This window comes from Mirounga leonina, unplaced genomic scaffold, assembly GCF_011800145.1.
Source record: "Mirounga leonina isolate KUSES-001 unplaced genomic scaffold, KU_Mleo_1.0 Mir_53, whole genome shotgun sequence".
NCBI lineage: Eukaryota > Metazoa > Chordata > Mammalia > Carnivora > Phocidae > Mirounga > Mirounga leonina.
This window is the reverse complement of record NW_023270807.1, coordinates 5,632,769-5,652,923: the sequence shown is the minus strand read 5'-3', so window position 1 is coordinate 5,652,923 and position 20,155 is coordinate 5,632,769. Positions and strand designations below refer to the sequence as shown.

Here is a 20,155-nt window from a genome sequence, read left to right as displayed (position 1 = left end):
CTCACACTGGCCCTAACCCTAACTCTAACCCTAACCCTAACCTTTATTATAACCCTATACAGAACCCTAATTCAGGATCTGAGGGAAAAAAAAGATTTAGTATGTATACACACACACACACACACACACACACACACACACACAAAGGAATATTACTCAGCCATAAAAAAGAATGAAATCTTGCCATTTACAAAGATGTGGATGGAGGTAGAAAGCATTATTCTAAGCAAAAACCTTATCCTAACCCAAACACACGCCCTAACCCTTAACCCTAACACTAACCCTATCTTAACCCTAAACTTATCCCTCTGGAGTGGTCTCTGAACTGCAAAATAATAGGCACATACAATCACACTGGCCCTAACCCTAACCCTTATTCTGGCTCTAAACCAAGCCCTAATCCTAGATCTGAGGGGGAAAAAAAAGATTTGGTATACATATACAATGGCATATTACTCACCCATAAAAAAGAGTGAAATCTTGCCATGCAAATGGATGGATGTTAGAGAGTATTATTCTAAGCAAAATCAATCACTCAGAGAAAGACAAATATCCTATGATTTCACTCATATGTGGAATTTAAGAAACAAAAAAACAAGCAAATGGGGGGCGGGGGAGAAAGAAACAGAAATATAAACCAAGAAACAGACTTAACTATGGAGAACACACTGATGGTTATCAGAGGGGAATTGGTTGAGGGGGATGAGTTGCATAGGTAATGGTGATTACCAAGTGTGCTTGTAACGAGCACCGGATGTAGTATGGAGGTGCTGAATCACCATATTGTACATGAGAATCTAATATTACACTATATGTTAACTAACTGGAATTAAAATAAAATCTTTAAGGGACTCCTGGTGGCTCAGTCGGTTAAGCGTCTGTCTTCGGCTCAGGTCATGATCCCAGGGTCCCGGGATTGAGTCCCATATCAGGCTCCTTGCTCAGTGGGGAGCCTCCTTCTCCCTCTGCCTGCTTCTCTCACTCTCTCATTCTCTCTGACAAATAAATAAATAAAATATTTTTAAAAATAAATAAAATCTTAAAAAAAAAGAATTTCAAGGTGGATACTGTCAATTCATCTTTGACAAAAGAGGCAAGAATTATGTGATGGGAAAAAGAATGTCTCTTCAACAAATAGCGCTGCAAACAGCTACATGCAAAAGAATGAAACTGGACCACTTTCTTACACCACACACAAAAATAAACTCAAAATAGACTAAAGACCTATACGTGAGACCTGAAACCATAAAAATCCTAGAAGAGAGCATAGGCAGCTATTTCTCTGACATCAGCCATAGCAACATTTTCCTAGATCTGTCTCCTGAGGCAAGGGAAATAAAAGCAAAAATACACTATTGGGACTACATCAAAATAAAAAGCTTCTGCACAGCAAAGAAACAGTCAACAAAACAAAAAGGCAACTTCCTGAACGGGAGAAGATATTCACAAATGATATATCTGATAAAAGGTTAGTATCCAAAATATATAAAGAACTGATACAACTCAACATCAAAAAAACCCAAATAGTCCAATTTAAAAATGGGCAGTAGGGCACCTGGGTGGCTCAGTTGGTTAAGCAACTGCCTTCGGCTCAGGTCATGATCCTGGAGTCCCGGGATCGAGTCCCGCATTGGGCTCCCTGCTCAGCGAGGAGCCTGCTTCTCCCTCTGACTCTCCCCCCCTCATGTATTCTCTCTCATTCTCGCTCTCTCAAATAAATAAATAATTCTTAAAAAAAAAAAAAATGGGCAGAAGACATGAACAGATATTTCTCCAAAGAAGACATACAGGTGGCCAACAGACACACGAAAAGATGCTCAACATCACTCATCATCAGGGAAATGAAAATCAAAGTTTTAATGAGATATTACCTCACAACTGTCAGAATGGCTAATATCAAAAACCTAAGAAACAAGTGCTGGCAAGGATGTGGGGAGAAAGGAACCCTGGCTCACTGTTGGTGGGAATGCAAACTGGCGCAGCTGCTGTGGAAAAATGGTATGGAGGTTCCTCAAAAAGTAAAAATAGTAAAAATAGAACTACCCTACGATTCAGTAATCACACTACTGGGGATTTACTCAAGAACATTAATTCAAAGGGATGCATGCACCTCTATGTTTATTGCAGCATTATTTACAATAAGGTTATGGAAGTAGCCCACAGATGAATGGGTAAAAAGGATATGGTATATATAAACAATGGAATATTACTCAGCCATAAAAAAGAATGAAATCTTGCCATTTGCAACAACATGGATGGAGCTAAAGGGTACAATGTTAAGCAAAATAAGCCAGTCAGAGAAAGACAAATACCACATTATTTCACTCATATGTAGAATTTAAGAAATAAAACAAAGGAAAAAAAGAAGAGAGACAGACAGACAAAGTAACAGACCCTTAACTATAGAGAACAAACTGATGGTTACCAGAGGGGCGGTGGGTAGGGGGATGGGTGAAATAGGTGATGGGGGTTGAAGACTACACTTATCATGATGAGCACCAGGTGATGTACAGAACTGTTGAATCACTATTTTGTTCACCCAAACTAATATAACACTCTATGTTAACTATACTGGAATTAGAAAACTTAAAAAAATTTTTTTTGAAGAAATTCCAGGTGGTGACAGGAAACATTGAACCAAGTGAAGGGCCCTTCCGCACAGGGATCTATCTGATCCACAGTCCACATGCCCAGGCAGCCACCCTTGACCACACCTGTACATTCCTGCAGGGAATTGTGGTGACCTGAGAAACTACACTCTATTTCCAGTTGGTTGCAGCAGTGCCTCTTGTTTTATGTGCACAATTCATGCATTTTCCTATCTTTCACCATTAAAATAGCTCAGTTATTGATCTCTTTGCATCAGTCACATTCCCAGATTATCATAACACACTAAGGAATGAGCAATCCCATTCATACTATCAGAGGACTGCCAGTTTTCAACTTTTATAAGGATCCTGACAGAAAAGGCAGACAACTTTCCAGAACTTGGCAACACATCGCATCAAGCAAGAAAGAGACTCCTTTAGGAACCATCCCACCAAATCTGGGCTCCTAGAGCCAGCTAATAAAGTTTTGCCCAAGTTCACTGGTCCCTGTAAAAGCAGGGGGTACGGACCCCAATGATGACAACCTCACCACAACACTGCCCGATACCCAACGCTCTCACCAGGACATTCAATGGGACAATCAGTGCACCACCAGTATGTACCTGCTCCTTGGTCTTGCTGGGCTCCAGGCCAGTCCACAACTAGGGTTGGTAAAAACCTCAAGCAACCTGTAGTACTATTTTTGAAAGTTAATTTAGAAGCTGAGCTATCAGAAAGGAAGCTGTGATACTGCTTCTGGAAGCTTCTATGAAAGTCACAGCTTATCTGTATTACTCTATGAGGGTAACCATAGACATTCATGAGCCCAAACTGGGACCTTTTAGAGTAAAAGGAGGGGCCGTTAATAATTATGCCAGGAAAGTAGGCATAATCTAGGACTGTCCCTGGCATGCTGAGACACACGGTAATCATCTTGTTGTTTTCTACTATGCTCATGCAAAAGTCATTGTTCCCTAGCTCATATGTATGCAGTTTGTTCATCTACCCAAATGATTTGCATATGTAGTTCATACAACCTGTACTTTTAGAATATTTAACTCTACCTGTGCTCGACTAATCCTCTAACCTCTAAAGGCATTTTGAGTTAGAATTTTAGCTAAATTCTAGTAGCTAACTCTTCCCTTTCCTTCCTCTTCAATAGTACACCTAACTAGAAATATGATTCAACTGGCTATAGTTCTATAAAACTTCTTAATGGGTAAAATTTCAACCTTCCCTTTCTAAGTGTTTTGTTGTTCATTACAATGACTCCAGCTTCTTAAAGCAATTAGCTCTCAAAGAGCAATTAAAAAATAATGATAAGATTTAAACTTACAGATGGACAATCCAAAATTAATTCTTCAACGGTTACTAAGTCCAGGCCAAGCTTTTCTGCTAGAATTTCAAATATATATTTGTATGAAGGGTCAATTTTCATTTTTCGGTTTTCCCTTGCATCTCTAAATCTTGCCTAAAGAATGAAAAACATGGGTAAAAATTGTAATTATGAAGAAAAACCACCAAAAACATTTAACTTGACATAAAAGTGACACACATGAAGAATCTTATTATAAGAAAAACCTGTCTCTCTTTTAATGTTTCCTGTAGATTTGGGATACCACTCATGCTTCGGCGGTATCGGGATGATCTATGGGAAGATTGAGAAAGCATTTCAGAAAGCATGGATTGACCCAGTCGGAGTGTAGGCCTAGGTCGAACTCTGTGTGCATCCAACTCATCGTCCTCTGGAAGAATTATCCTTTCATCGGAAGGAATGAAATTCAGATAATCACTTCCAGAAGGAGCAGGACCTGTTTCGTAAAGAGAGCCGGCATCTAGAGCTGAGGCCGCCTCTGTCACAAGGGGCGGAGCCCCTTCATCTGAAGGAGGAGGAGCCTCTTCTCCTGGATCCCGAGGGGCAGTCTCTTCTGACCCAGTGGGGACTGCCTCTCCTGAAGAGCGAGGAGCTGCTTCTTTCCGAGGGGGTGGACCGCCTTCTTCCGCGCTCATGTTATCGGCTTTTTCCTCCCATGGAGCAACTTAAACTTCAAAACCTAGAATGATAAAATGTTTTCTTTTAAAACTGTACAATAAGTTGAATGTTCTCTGTTAATTTATTCCTCCCCTTGAATCAAGACAGGTAGCAAAATTATCTATTTCTCCCTTACTGTATTAACTAACGAAGCTAAGCTCACAGGACTGGAGAAAAAAAAAAAAGAATATATATATATATACACACACACACATATAACAACAACACACACATATACCTAGGGGCTTTTTGAAACTCTAAGTGCTCCTCCTGACTGTGATATGATCCGAGGGTGCTGCTACCCCACACACATCCCATCCCTGTCATAGTAATTACTGCAGCTGATGGGAAGGTACCTGTCCTCAGGTATGTAAGAGCTGAAAAAAGATGGAGAGCCGTGTGTTAGAGCTGAGAAACTGACTTGTCCAAGAGACAAGGCAAAGGACTACATGGACTGAAATATTCCTTGCATCGAGGAACAACACTGTAATACAATTCACCAATCAGACACTCAACTGTCCAGCCATCTCATCTCCATGAGCATATCCAGGAACTCCCAAAAAGCATAAAACATCCTCTTGGCAGTGTGAAAATTAATAAAAGGAAACCTCATTTAGAATGTAAGAATGCCAGCAGGGGGAAGCTCTCACATCCTACCAGCCCTACCACTGGTTGCGAACCGCAGACCGAACAGGAAGAGCCCCACCTTGCACGTGGATACTACTTTCCTATCCCAGCGGGATTAAAACTTTCCTCTTGCCCTAGCAACAGCCCAGCCAATGAGAGACGGTCACATCTCAGCCAATGAAAAATGACTATACTTCCAGCTCCCAGCTTACTCCAATGGACTTTTTGTTTATAACAGCCTTTCCAACGTGCCCCTAAAACGCGATGGTGATTGTTTATTGAAGCAATGGTATCATATGAAGTATAAGTCTGACCTATCCAATCAGAAAAGCTGTATACAGGAGTGTAGAAGGTATCATGAGCACATAACCAGGAAAATCAGGGGACACCAGTGGAACAGGAGAAAATGTCACCTATAGAAAATCACATCATAGGACAGTCATCGGACCGCCATCTAAATAAACAAGTTTTCAGGCTATGGCTAAAATCCAGAAGCCAGGATAATAGTAAACCCTTGAAGAACAACAACAGCAAAATTTCCAAAGCGAGAGTTCAAAAGAAGACAGAGAAAGAGGCTTGCTGATGAGAAATTCTGAGGACACGTGTGCACACCTGGCCTAAGTTAGATGGTGTTTCTTATGGAGGGACAAGAGCAGCCCTCCGTAAGACACAGAGACAGCCTGTAACCTGCACCCCACAGCTGCCCCCTCCAGCTTTTCCGAAGATCCCATCAACAGCTGAAATGGTTTCCTTTGATATCCTAAGTCGGCCTACTCAAGAACAAAAATACCCAAACTGATTAATCTGTTTGCTGCCAGATAAGCACTCATGCCCAAGATCTGCAAACCAGAACAATTGTTCCCAAACTGTTTGCAGATTGTTTTCTCATTCCTCTTTCCTCTCTCTTTTATAAATCCCAGTTTTTGTCTTTGTTCCTTGACCACAATCTAATGTCTATTTTCTTTACATGTGAGTAAATTTTCTTGGAAGTAACAAGCAAACATCTCTGAGTTATTATTGGACACGATGATCTACAATACCCAGGAGTTGTGTGTGCATTACATGTTTATCCTTGAAATTGGCCTAGAGTTGACCCTGTTACCTACAGTATACCAAGAACAAGTATAATGATACATATTAGTGAAGTCATAGCAACTGCCTGACACTCTGCTCCAATCTATGCTTTTGAATTCTGCAAAACAGTTCACTTTACTCAGTAAGAGAATCATGCCTGCTCTCAGAGGATGTTGACAGGCTGAAACCAAAGCAAAATTTACTTTAATTTCAATGTAATGGTAAAACACATACACTGACTGAACTCAGTAGGGCTGGAGAGCTTCTTTGTAGGCAACCAGTGCTCTTTCTTGATCCACAGAGTTATTTAAGCCACTGTAGAGCTACTATTATTTAAGCCATCAAGGAAAGATTAAAAATTGAATCATATTATATTTAAGAAGTCAGGGAAGTATGCAATTAATCTTCATGAGTTTTTCATCTAAAAATGGCTAGTATTTTTTAAGTGTTAGCACAGATTAAATTTTCAGAAAATGTTATTATCCAACACAGTTCATTCCCTGAGGAGTCCAGATAGTTGAGATTCATGGCACATCATTTCAGAACTAGAAACAAAACAAAACACAGAAATTATCTAGTTCAGCTCTCCCTTTTTACTGCTAATGAAACTAAGATCCAGAGAAGGTACAGGTCTTACCCAATTACACAGACAAAAATGGTCTTTCTGAACTTCAGATCATATCATACGACTGCCCTCCTTAAAGTCCTCCTCTGGGTGCCAAATACAAATTCTTGTGTCCTCCAAGGCTTTCCTGACTTGGTTCCAAGCTCTCTCTCCAATTTCTTCCATTGCCTTTGCCCTGGGTGCTGCCTGAGTTCACAGCAGCTCTGGCATTCCTGAAACCAGCACTGTTCTCTCACCTCTAGGCACTGGCAAGGAGCTCACAGCCTCATGAGGGAGGCCAAACATACCAACAAACACTTCACAGTTTCCTTAGAACCAGCTAAGGTGTGCACGAGAATCTGCAGCATCAGAGGAGAAAACTCAAGAAGGAAATCTCTAAGGAGAAGCTGTCATCTAAGGTAGGTCTTGGTAGGATCCATATGCATTCCACAAACACTAGGGAAGTAATATTAATTGTCAACAACTAAATGCCAAGTTCAAGCTTGGTGAGATATATAACTATGCTTAATAAATACATATATTTATATATATGTGTGTAAAAAACATGACCCACAAACACATGGAAAGACATTCAACACCACTAGCCCCTAGGAAAATGCAAATCAAAACCACCATGAGATGGCACTTTACATCCAGTCGGATGGCTCTAAATTTTTTAAAAAGACAATAAAGAGGGTTGAGAAGGTCATAAAGAAGTTTAAATCTTCATACATTGCTGGTGGGAAAGTAAAATTGTGCAGCCTCTGAGGAAAACAGTTTGGCAGTTGCTCAGAAAGCTAAACATAGAATTAGCAAATGAGCCACTAATTCCACCCAAGAGAATTGATAAAATCTGTTTGCACAAAAATTTGTATATGAATGTTCATGGCAGCATTATTCATATTGAGCTCAAATTGGAAACAACCCAAATGTCCAGTTAGGTGATGAGCGGATAAACAAAATGTGGCATACACTTATAATGGAATATTATTCTGTCATAAGAAGGAATGAAGGACCATCCCGTGCTACAGCATGGATGAATCTTGAAAACACCACACAAAGTGAAAGAAGCCAGACACAAAAGGCCACATATTATATGAGTCCATTTACATGAAATGTCCAGAAAAGGCAAATCCATAGAGACAGAAAATAGATGTGGTAGTCAGGGGATGAGGGAGGAAGAATTGGGCCTACCTGCTAATAGGCCTGGGTTTCTTTTTTTGGGTAATGGAAATGTTCTGGGATTAGATAGTGATTATCTGTGGTTGTACAACACAGTGCCTATAATAAAAACCACTGAAGGGTATGCCTTAGTGAAGTAATTGTATAACTCCATTTTAAAATGCTATTTTTAAAAAAAGAAAATATGATAAACTGCACTAAGGAAATGACCAATTGGGGCTCCTCGCTGGCTCAGTCTGTAGAGCATGCAACTCTTGATCTTGGGGTCATGAGTTCAAGCCCCATGTTGGGTGGAGAGATTACTTAAGAAAAATAGTAATGGGGCGCCTGGGTGGCTCAGTCGTTAAGCGTCTGCCTTCGGCTCAGGTCATGATCCCAGAGTCCTGGGATCAAGCCCTGCATCAGGCTCCCTGCTCAGCGGGAAGCCTGCTTCTCCCTCTCCCTCTCCCTCCCCCTCTGCTTGTGTTCCCTCTTTCACTGTGTCTCTCTCTGTCAAATAAACAAACAAAATCTTTAAAAAAAAAAAGAAAAATAGTAATAAAATAAAAACATAATAAAAAGATTTTTTAAAAAAAGGAAATGACCAATTTGACTGTCTGGCAGGAGGCTTTAGTTTGGAAAATTTCCCCTTAAACCCACAAGGAAATTAAAAAAAAGGGGGGGGGGCATTTTGAAACTAAATTAAGAGAGAAAGGTAAAAAGAGATAGAATTAGTTTACACACTATTACCCATTTGTAGGCACCAGTCTTCCCCCTTGTTCAAGTAGTTATTTGTGATCTTGCAAAGAAAGAATATTGAAGCTAAAAATGCTTAATTTAGTCCTGAATACCACCAGTTGGGTTAAACAGTACCTATGGTTACTAAGGTCAGGCTGAATCTGTAGGCTTAGAGAAGGAAATCTCACTGAAAACAAGTGTAGAAAGGGAAAAAAAAAAAAAAAAAAAAAGGAAGCTTCTCCCTCCCTCCAGTGCCACAGCCCTAGTCCCCATGCAAAGTGGTGTGAGTAACTACTCCGTGCCCAGGGCTATGTTACTCACTCTGGGAGGCAGAAAACAAGACAGGACTCTTGTCCTCAAAGATTCACAATGCTATTGGAGAGATAAAGTAATCTTTGCAAATCAATCAAGAGTAAAATTGTGGAGCTCAGGGGTGCCTGAGTGGCTCTGAGGGTTAAGCGTCTGCCTTGGGGTCAGGTCATGATCTCCAGGTCCTGGGATGGAGCCTGCACTGGGCTTCCTGCTCAGTAGGGTGTCTGCTTTTCTCTCTCTCTCTCTCTCCCTCTGCCCTTCCCCACTGCTCATTCTCTCTCTCAAATAAATATAATCTTTTAAAAAATTAAAAAATAAAATTGTGGAGCTCTACTGGAGAATTTAGAGGAAGGAAAATTAGTATAGACAAAATAGACAAAGAGAATTTCACAGAGGATATGGACATAAGTTGCCCTTGAAGAATAGGTAGGATTCAATAAGAAGAGAGGGAAGAAATATAGAGAGAAAAGAAAAGAGGTAAAGGCATGAAAAGCTATAAAGAGATCAAAAAGGGAAGTAGTTAGGAAAAAAAATAAAGCTTAGAATTATGCCATATTATATTTGTTCTTCCAAAAGACTACAAACAGCAAGAATTCACTATCAGTTAAAATAAATAAATTGAGATACATTCATTAGATTACTCCCTTCTGCCCGTGGACGCCGCTGAGTAAGCACCGTTAAAGTCTCTTCTCCCACCGCCATCATGTCTAAGTCAGAGTCTCCCAAAGAGCCTGAACAGCTGCAGAAGCTCTTCATCAGAGGTTTGAGCTTTGAAACAACCGATGAGAGTCTGAGGAGTCATTTTGAGCAATGGGGAACGCTTATGGACTGTGTGGTAATGAGAGATCCAAACACCAAGCGCTCCAGAGGCTTTGGGTTTGTCACGTATGCCACTGTGGAGGAGGTGGATGCAGCCATGAACGCAAGGCCACACAAGGTGGATGGAAGAGTTGTGGAACCAAAGAGGGCTGTCTCAAGAGAAGATTCTCAAAGACCTGGTGCCCATTTAACTGTGAAAAAGATTTTTGTTGGTGGCATTAAAGAAGACACTGAAGAACATCACCTAAGAGATTATTTTGAACAGTATGGGAAAATTGAAGTGATCGAGATCATGACTGACCAAGGCAGTGGCAAAAAGAGAGGTTTTGCTTTTGTAACATTTGATGACCATGACTCTGTAGACAAGATTGTCATTCAAAAATACCATACTGTGAATGGCCACAACTGTGAAGTAAGGAAAGCCCTATCTAAGCAAGAGATGGCTAGTGCTTCATCCAGCCAAAGAGGTCGAAGTGGTTCTGGAAACTTTGGTGGTGGTCGTGGAGGTGGTTTTGGTGGGAATGACAACTTTGGTCGTGGAGGGAACTTCAGTGGTCGAGGTGGCTTTGGTGGCAGTCAAGGTGGTGGTGGCTATGGTGGCAGTGGGGATGGTTATAATGGATTTGGTAACGATGGAAGCAACTTTGGAGGTGGCGGAAGCTGTAATGATTTTGGCAATTACAACAATCAATCCTCAAATTTTGGACCCATGAAAGGAGGGAAGTTTGGAGGCAGAAGCTCTGGCCCCTATGGTGGTGGAGGCCAATACTTTGCCAAACCACGAAACCAAGGTGGCTGTGGCAGTTCCAGCAGCAGCAGGAGCTACGGCAGTGGCAGGAGGTTTTAATTACTGCCAGGAAACAAAGCTTAGCAGGAGAGGAGAGCCAGAGAAGTGACAGGGAAGCTACAGGTTACAACAGATTTGTGAACTCAGCCAAGCACAGTGGTGGAAGGGCTTCGCTGCTACAAAGAAGACATGTTTTAGACAATACTCATGTGTATGGGCAAAAAACTCGAGGACTGTATTTGTGACTAATTGTATAACAGGTTATTTTAGTTTCTGTTCTGTGGAAAGTGTAAAGCATTCCAACAAAGGGTTTTAATGTAGTTTTTTTTTTTTTTTTTTTTTGCACCCATGCTGTTGATTGCTAAATGTAATAGTCTGATCATGACGCTGAATAAATGTGTCTTTTTTTAAATGTGCTGTGTGAAGTTAGTCTACTCTGAAGCCATCTTGGTATACTACCCCAACAGTGTGAAGTTAGAATTCCTTCAGGGTGATGCCAGGTTCCATTCGAAATTGATTTGCAACCTGCTTGGGCACAGAAGCCATTGTCTCCACAAACCTTGGTGTAGTTGAACTGACAGTTAATGTGTTGTGACCTGGAGTTCACCATTAAAAGGGTCACCCAAGCAAAGTCCTGGAGTTTATTTGGTTATTAATATGATTGTTGGCACATCCTATGCAATATATCTAAATTGAATTATAGTATCAGATAAAATTATAGATGGGGATTAAAGCTTGTGTATCATCCATTATCATGTATAATCAATAAATGATTTAATATTCTTTTGAATGGAAAAAAATAAAAAATAATCATGAATAATAAAATGTGGTTTTTATAAAGCACAGATCTTAATGTTAACATGTTAGGAAATTGGCTCAGTTCTACCAGTGCTTTTTTTCTAGCACTCCCAAGTAGTTCTGAAAATCTCCTAATCAAGAATTTGTCAAGGGGCGCCTGAGTGGCTCAGTTGGTTGAGTGACTGACTCTTTTTTTTTTTTTTTAAGATTTTATTTATTTATTTGAGAGAGAGAGAATGAGAGACAGAGAGCACGAGAGGGAAGAGGGCAGAGGGAGAAGCAGACCCCCTGCTGAGCAGGGAGCCCGATGTGGGACTCGATCCCGGGACTCCAGGATCATGACCTGAGCCGAAGGCAGTCGCTTAACCAACTGAGCCACCCAGGCGCCCAAGATTTTATTTATTTATCTGACAGACAGAGAGGTAGTGAGAGCAGGAACACAAGCAGGGAGAGTGGGAGAAGGAGAAGCAGGCTTCCCGCCGAGCAGGGAGCCCAATGCAGGGCTCGATCCCAGGACCCTGGGATCATGACCTGAGCTGAAGACAGATGCCCAAAGACTGAGCCACCCAGGAGTCCCATGGTTTAACATTTTTAAAGTAAATCATATATCTGAGACACTCTAAATAAATAAATAACCACTGCCCATTTGGAGAGATTTTGCTTAGGGTAAGTATAGAATTCTTCCTCTTACAAAATAATTTGAGATGCATTTTCTACATGGTTTTCAAATCCCAAGTCATACTTGGCACATAATGAACTCTAAATATAAAATATCAGCTTACCACTTCTAAAGACCGATACAACTATTTCATTGTAAGTTAGGAAATGTATACAACTACTTTATATAGAATTCCTAAAAATTGTAGCAAAATTTTGAATAGAGTACATAATTGAAATGGGAAAATCTTAGTAAACATAAATTAGCTTACTACATTATACACATTATATCCCTTTGTATGTATGTATGTATGTATACAGAGAAGGTTGATTGTTTACTGCAACATGTTTATAATAGCAAAAACAAGCAGAAAAACAAACACATTTCCTGGAAATAACCAAAACATCCCTTAATAAAGGATCCTTTGTATGTCTGAATTCAGTTCAGGGGAAAGCAGCTTTGGGAATGACCCCTGAATTCCTGTTGGGCTGCCCTTCTGATAATAAAGGTTTCTTTGCTTCAAAACTGGTGTGTTAGCTGATGAGGAAGCAGAAGGCGAGCTGAGGACAAAGCAGAAGTTAGCACCCTATACCCCCAGCCCCCCAGAAGCTGGCACCCTACACCCCCAGTCCTCAGGCACTCCTGGCTGCCCTAAAGGAAAAACAAATGGTTAACTGATAGAGATCACAGTCCTGCAGGACAGAAGTCTCCCTCAGTTTACAAATGTCCTAGCAATTTACAAGGAAGAAGCTTTCTTATCAATAGCCTAACTTCCAGAGACCCATAACTCAGTTCCTGAAGCTCTAACATCACCCTCCCCTTCATAAAATTAAGGGAGGCTGAGGCAGAAGGAAATGTAAATAAAATTGTATTTCTTCTAAACCTAAAGCCCATTGACAAGGACATGTGATAGGAGGAATGTTACACTCCTCCAGGAAATTCCCAACTGTCTTCATGTTAGTACCTCAGTAGAGGGAAAAACAGCTTGGCTTGACAATAACCAGGTCTCCATTATTCTGAGAGTCTTCTTTAGCATATGACAATCCTTCTGGACACTCCCTTTGTCCTCACCTCCCCAACTCCTGAGTATATAATCATCCACTCCGCAAGACCACAGTGTAGCAGATCTTTCTGCCCACGGGGCCTGTCCCCATGCTTTAATAAACCACCATTTTGCACCAAAGACGTCTCAAGAATTCTTTCTTGGTCGTCGGTTCCAGACCTCACCCCACCGAACCTCACATATATTCTAAAACTTCATCATTAGCCATTGGCTTACTGCTCATTGGGTGCACAGTCAAGTTTGAGTTTGGTAACAGTATCCTGTTCAATAAAATTTTAATACAGAGCCTAGCAAGAAAAAGAATGAGGTAGAGCTACATATACAGATATAGAAAAATCTCTAACACATCTTTCATGAAAGAAAAAAGCAAGGCACGGTACACTGCCTAATACCAATTGTATACATTTTAAAAACTGTATATATAAATGCATACAAATAATATTTTATCTTTTCTAAAATACACACTTTAAAAAGGCTTAATTGACAACATTTTTTCTTTCCTCACATTTTTTCCTTCATGAAGTCACATACATGTAATTTACATTTATGTAATTGCATAAAATTATAATCGGTAATAGTTTAGATTTGATAAAACACATTAAAAGCTTTCCAGGGAAAATACATAATAATTTATCAACAGTGATCACCTTGAAAGAGAAAGACAGAGGGGGAAAGTAGGGGAAGAGTTGTACTTTTCAATTTTATACCTTTTAAAAATCATAAAATTACGATTTTATGTATTTTATATATTATGTATTATATATTTTACTTATATGTGTATATATCATATACAACAACATACAACACGTGTTAATATTTTCTCCTATAACATTAATATTTAGAACCTTAAATTTCCTATGAATTTTCAAATGTAGCCAGATTACTTGCTAAATAAAGAGGCAGGTCCTGGCTCCAAGTATTCATACTTGGCTAGTCATCACTTGGTGCAGAATGAATTCAGGAACACCTGTTCATCTCTTTCCCCTCCTCCCATCTCCTCCACAGACAACTGGATCCCACATGCAGTTATTCTAAAATTCCACCATCCCTTCTCCTTAAGTTCAATTTGAAGGTTAATTGCATGTCCACAAAGTCATCCCTGCTCATTTTCAGGAGCAATAGGACAGTGGACTTCTCCACGCATAGGAAGAGCGAAGTGAGGGGCGCCTGAGTGGCTCAGTCGTTAAGCGTCTGCCTTCGGCTCAGGTCATGGTCCCGGGGTCCTGGGATCGAGCCCCACATCAGGCTCCCTGATCCGCAGGAAGTCTGCTTATCCTTCTCCCACTCCCCCTGCTTGTGTTCCCTCTCTCGCTGTGTCTCTCTCTCTGTCAAATAAATAAATAAAATCTTTAAGAAAAAAAAAAAAAGAAATATTGTCAATGATACAGTTGAATGCCCCAAGCATAGAAATGTGGGGAAATATTCTGATATCGTAAAGAAGCAACTCAACCATCTTTCTGGAATATTCTATTAAAAAAAAAAAAACAAAACAGGGCGCCTGGGTGGCTCAGTTGGTTAAGCGACTGCCTTCGACTCAGGTCCTGATACCAGGGTCCTGGGATCGAGCCCCGCATCGGGCCGCCTGCTCCGCAGGAAGCCTGCTTCTCCCTCTCCCACTCCCCCTGCTTGTGTTCCCTCTCCCGCTGTCTCTCCCTCTCTCTCTGTCAAATAAATAAAATCTTAAAGAAAAAAAAAAGGGAATACCGAAGTGAGCAAGTTGTATACGGGTGTGCTAAGCGTACAGCCACTTCAACCACACTCCTTTTTCTAGAACCCATTTCCGTAACCCTATCCTTTCATGCATTAGTTCATTCGTGATTGTTGAGGGTCTTCAGTGCGCTTCGCCAGTGTGCCCCCGCAGCCTATATATAAAACTAAGAGGCTCCCCCAAAGCAAAACGCACAAATTGGGGAGAAAGACCGTTAAACACACACAGGGTAGTCAATGTCAAGAAAAGGTGAATTAGCAAAGGGTTGAGAGAGCCTGGCAGAAAAAGAAACTTCTGGAAAAAATCTGACAGAGAAGATAACATTGGAGTTGGGTCTGAAGAGCTGTCACGAGAACATGGAAGAGGGTAATATTCTAGGCCAGAAGTGGGGGAGCTAGAGTGTAAACGCAAGAAAGCAGGAAAAGGCAGGGTTTGCTTGGGAAAAGCGGTAAGTTCAGTGATGAGACTTTCAGGGTGCAGGGGAGTGAGGAAAAATAAACCTGGAGGAGGAGAGATTTTGTCTGTCTTACTTTTGAATTCTTAGAAGGGGGAATGGGGTGAAGTCAGACGTCCAGGGAACACACTGGGATTTACAAAAGGCGGTGACCGAGCTGGGGTTTTGCTGCAGGGTGTTAACTGCGCTGGTCAGGAGGTGAGGAACCGAATTCTAGCACCCACTCCAGTCCCCAGCCAGGGAGGAAAGCGGGCGGGGCATCCCAGGGCGGGAGGGCTCCGGGCAGGAGCGGGGGCGCACTCACCTGCCGCGACCCGCCGCCACCCGCCAATCACCCAGGCGGGCCAGGTGGCCGCGCTGCGCCGGGGGAGCTGCCTCTGGCTCGGCGGCCACCGAGGCTCGGCCGTTGGAAGTCCGACACCGGTTCGCTCTGGGGCGCCCCGCGCCGGCTCTGCAGGGCGCTGCTCCCCGCGGGGTATGAGGCGCGGGGTGCGGGGCGGCGGGTGACGGGCTCCACGACCCCCGCCCGCGTGCAGTTCTGTGAGGACACGCACTGCCGGCCCCCGCCCCACCCCCCTACCCCCCCCGCAACCTTGAGAGCCCGAGAAGTGAAAGAGCGAGGAGAGGCCGCGGTCACTAAAGGGCAGCTGCCTAGAGGGGGAAATTGAGGGGGTGGGGGCTGGGGAGGGTTCCAGGGTGTGCTTTGAGAGAGGATTGGCATGGAAATGAGTAAATTTTCTAGGACCTTTATACTATACGCTTAACAGACTGAGACACTGAGGCACCCCAAGATTTTCTTTCAATTTTTAAGTAGTCTCAGGGCGCCTGGGTGCCTCAGTCGGTCTGGGATCAAGCCCCACATCAGGCTCCCTGCTCAGCTGGGGATCTGCTTCTCCCTCTCCCTCTGCCGCTACCCCTGCCTTTGCTCTCCTGCTCTCTGTCAAATAAATAAATAAAATCTTTAAAAAAAAAATTTTTTTTAAGTAGTCTCTGTACTGAAGGTGGGGCTCAAACTCACAACCCTGAGATCAAGAGTTCCAAGCTCCACCCCAACCACTGAGTCAGTCCAGTGCCCCTATGACCTTTATAGGTCTGAATACTGAAGTTACTTAGTGTTTCACTTGTTGAAAGTCTTTACTTAGTGTTTCACTTGAGAATATTAAATCTTTTCTGTTGAATTTGCTCAGAAACCTATGAAGTTCTGAAGTTACTTAGTGTTTCACTTGTTGAAAGTCTTAGTGTTTCACTTGAGAATATTAAATCTTTTCTGTTGAATTTGCTCAGAAACCTATGACTGGTAATATGGAGAACAGACTGAAGAAAACTTTTCAAAGCCCACCCTCCCTTCCCTTTCCAGTACATTTCTGTTTTTCTTGTAACTCCCTGAAATGGTGTGCCTGGTGTCAGTTTTAATTAGGGGTTAAAGTCAATCTTTGAATATAGAGCAGGTCAGTCTAAAATGAGGGCTGGAAGATCTGCCAACTGATTAAAACAAAACAAAACAAAACAAAACCGAAGCCCAACGATGATTATAAAAATCACATGTAAAGTTAAATTAAACACATTCTATCCATGTTAAGAAATACCATACAGCAATTATGCAGTATGAAGTTATGAGGCCCACAGGACCTCTGCACACTTTGCAAAGTTTGCCAAACTGCAAGACCTAACTGTCCTCTGACTCTGAGCTGTTTCTTTAGCTAGTGTATAGGCAATTAAGTAGATGACAGCAATCACAGCAGGACTAAGGAACACCTGCTCACTTCCCAAGGGAGGGGCCCTGGCTTGTTTACTGCTTGCTATAAAAATGATGAGCCCTTAGTCTTGGATTCTTTAGCTGCCTCCCAGTCCACTGCCTGCATGTGGGCCCATGGTGTTGCCCAGTGGTACTTGGGGCCAGAACTGCTATTTGTTGGGCTGTGAGTAATAAAGGGTCTCTCTCTGGCCCATTTTTTTGGTCTCATCATCTATTTTTGGCACTTATGGTTTAATCCTTGCCATCTTCCCAGTAGGAGGTATATCTACATATTCTTATGTAGTAAGGAACAAATTACAGGATATTATATCCTTTAAAGAGCCTTAAACATATCCATGTGCCTTAACCTACAAAGTCTTCTTTTGAAAATATATTCTAAAGAAATAATACTGTGCTGGGGTGTCTGGGTGGCTCAGTCAGTTGAGCATTTGACTCTTGATATCAGCTCAGGTCTTGATCTCAGGGTCATGAGTTCAAGCTCCACTTGGAAGGAAGGAAGGAAGGAACGAAAGAAGGAAAGAAAGAAAGGAAAGAGAGAAAGAAAGAAAGGAAGGAAGGAAGGAAGGAAGGAAGAAAGAAGGAAGAAGAGAAAGGAAAGAGAAAAGAAAGGAGGGAGGGAGGGAAGGAAGGAAAGAATACTGTGCTAAATATAGACAGAGCTTTTGTTCTAAAGATATGCATTGCAGGGGCACTGGGTGGCTCAGTCTGTTGAGCAGCCAGCTCTGGATTTCAGCTCAGGTCATGATCTCGGAGTCCTGGGATCGAGCCATGCGTCAGGCTCCACGCTCAGCAGAGAGTCTCCTTGAGGATTCTCTCTCGCCTTCTCCTTCTGCCCCTCCCCCAACTGACGTGGGTGACCGTGCTCTTTCTCTCTTAAAAAAATAAATAAATCTAAAATAAAAAAATAAAGATGTGCATTGCAGTATTCGGTTTGTAGCACTGTAATAATTTCATTATCTCTGGCAGAAAACTAGGTGCATAGAACACTGCCTGAGGATGCCTGAGATATGGGAAAAATACACAATCCGGAGAGTTTTCTTGAGGCTTAATAGAAAGAAAACACCATGTAGCATATATAAAACAGTAAATGGTTAGACTGCCCAAGACCCTAAAAATACAATGAGGGAACTAGTTCTTTGTCCTGTAATAGGTCCACTGTAGATGCAGGATGATCTCACCTTGAGATCCTTAACTACATCTGCATCTCCCTGCTGAGCACGGAGTCCGACTCGTGAATTCATAAAGATATTCTCTGATATTTTGTTCTTTATGTTTTTAAGTTTTGCTTTTTCACATTTATATTTTTAATACACTTGAACTTCTGTTTTTCTTTATGGTATGAAATAGAAAATTCTTTTCTTTTTTCATATAAACTATGGTGTCCTAACACCATTCATTGAAAAATTGATCTTTCCCCGACTGATCTGTAGTACTAGTTCTGGTAGATATCAAGTTTTTGTATGTGTGTGTATATTAGTTGTGTATTGCTGCACAACAAGTTATCCCAAAACTTAGCAGCTAAAAACAACAAAAATTTGTTATCTGATAGTTTCTGTAGGTTAGGGAATCTGGGAATGATCCAGATGGATAGTTCTGGCTCAAGGTTTCTTACAAGGTCAAAACTAAGGGGTCATCCAGGGCAGCAGTTACCTCAAAGCTATACTGGGACAGGACCCACTTCTAAGTGGCTGTTGGCCAGCTTCCGGTCCTCACTGGCTGTTGACAAGAGACCTCAATCAGTTCCTTGCCACATGAGTCTCTCCATAGTGTTGCTCACAATGTGGCAGCTTGGGGCGCCTGGGTCGGTCAAGAGGCTGCCTTCAGCTGGTGTCATGATCCCAAGGTCCTGGGATCGAGCCCCACATTGGGGTCCCTGCTCAGCGGGGAGCCTGCTTCTCCCTCTGCCTGCCGCTCCCCCTGCTTGTGTTCTCTCTCTCTGTCAAATAAACAAATAAAATCTTAAAAAAAAAAAAAAAAAAAAAAAAACAATGTGGCAGCTTGCTTACCCTCTGAGTGAGAGACTGAAGAACAAAGTGAGAAAGAGCTCCCAAGATAAGAATCACTATATAATCCAATCTCAGAAGTGATATCCCATCACTTCTGCCATATTCTATTATTTAGAAGTGAGTCATTAAATCCACACTCAGGGGGAGGGGTAACACAAGAATGTGAATATCTGGAGGTGGGGATTATTGGTGCCATCTAGAGCTGCCTACCACAGTTTCCATTTATTGTTTTATACCCACCAGTGTCGTTACCACACTATCTTACTGTAGCTTTATAGTAAATCTTATTATCTAGAAGGGTAGGTTCCCCTACTTATTTATTCTCCAAATGCGTCTTGCCTAGTTGGGGAATCTAAAAATAGAATCTAGGGATGCGTGGGTGGCTCAGTTAAGTATCTGCCTTTGGCTCAGCTCATGATGCGGGGTCCTGGAATCAAGCCCCACATCAGGCTCCCTGATCAGTGGGGAGTCTGCTTCTCCTTCTGCCCCTCCCTCCTGTTTGTGTGTTCTCTCTCTCTCTGATAAATAAATAAAAATCTTTTAAAAAATCTTTAAATAAATAAGTAATAATAAATAAATAAACATAAAATAAATAATAAATAAATAAACATAGATTCTAGAACCAGCTTATTCAGTTCAATGAAAAACCCATCAACATTTTTATTAAATTGCATTACATTAATAGATTCATTTGCAAATCAATATTTTATGATATTGAGTCTTCCCATCCACTTATATGGTTTATCTCTCATATATTGGGAAGTTCACCAGAGGCTTAGAGGAAAAGAACTGTTTAGGATGCCTTTTCAGTAAAATATCTCAGACAAATTTCTTCTGTCTGGGCTTCCAATGGAAAAATTTAATGGTAATGCACAGTGTACAGAGGGTTTGTGTTGCCTCAGTTCCTGGGTTAGCAGTTTTAAGGTCTATTTCCATGTTGAAGTTCTGTGGGTCCACTACACTGCGTACT

At 41.6% G+C, this 20,155-nt stretch overlaps 2 protein-coding genes across 2 annotated transcripts in view; one reads left to right on the top strand and one right to left on the bottom strand.

Annotated features, from left to right (window-relative positions):
• Window positions 1-15,865, bottom strand: part of DNAH8 (dynein axonemal heavy chain 8) — a 397,226-nt gene extending 381,361 nt beyond the window's left edge. The window contains exons 1-3 of the mRNA XM_034991238.1: window positions 15,728-15,865; window positions 4,170-4,642; window positions 3,925-4,059 (exon numbers count right to left, since the gene is read on the bottom strand). Of these exons, the coding sequence (XP_034847129.1) occupies window positions 3,925-4,059; window positions 4,170-4,598 (564 nt within the window). The 5' untranslated portion in view covers window positions 4,599-4,642; window positions 15,728-15,865. The remainder of the gene's footprint in view (window positions 1-3,924; window positions 4,060-4,169; window positions 4,643-15,727) is intronic.
• LOC118001215 (heterogeneous nuclear ribonucleoprotein A1-like) lies at window positions 9,825-11,364 on the top strand. Its single transcript, XM_034991234.1, has one exon. The coding sequence runs from the start codon at window positions 9,840-9,842 to the stop codon at window positions 10,800-10,802; it is 963 nt and encodes a 320-aa protein (XP_034847125.1). The 5' UTR covers window positions 9,825-9,839; the 3' UTR covers window positions 10,803-11,364.
• Window positions 15,866-20,155: the final 4,290 nt, after the last annotated feature.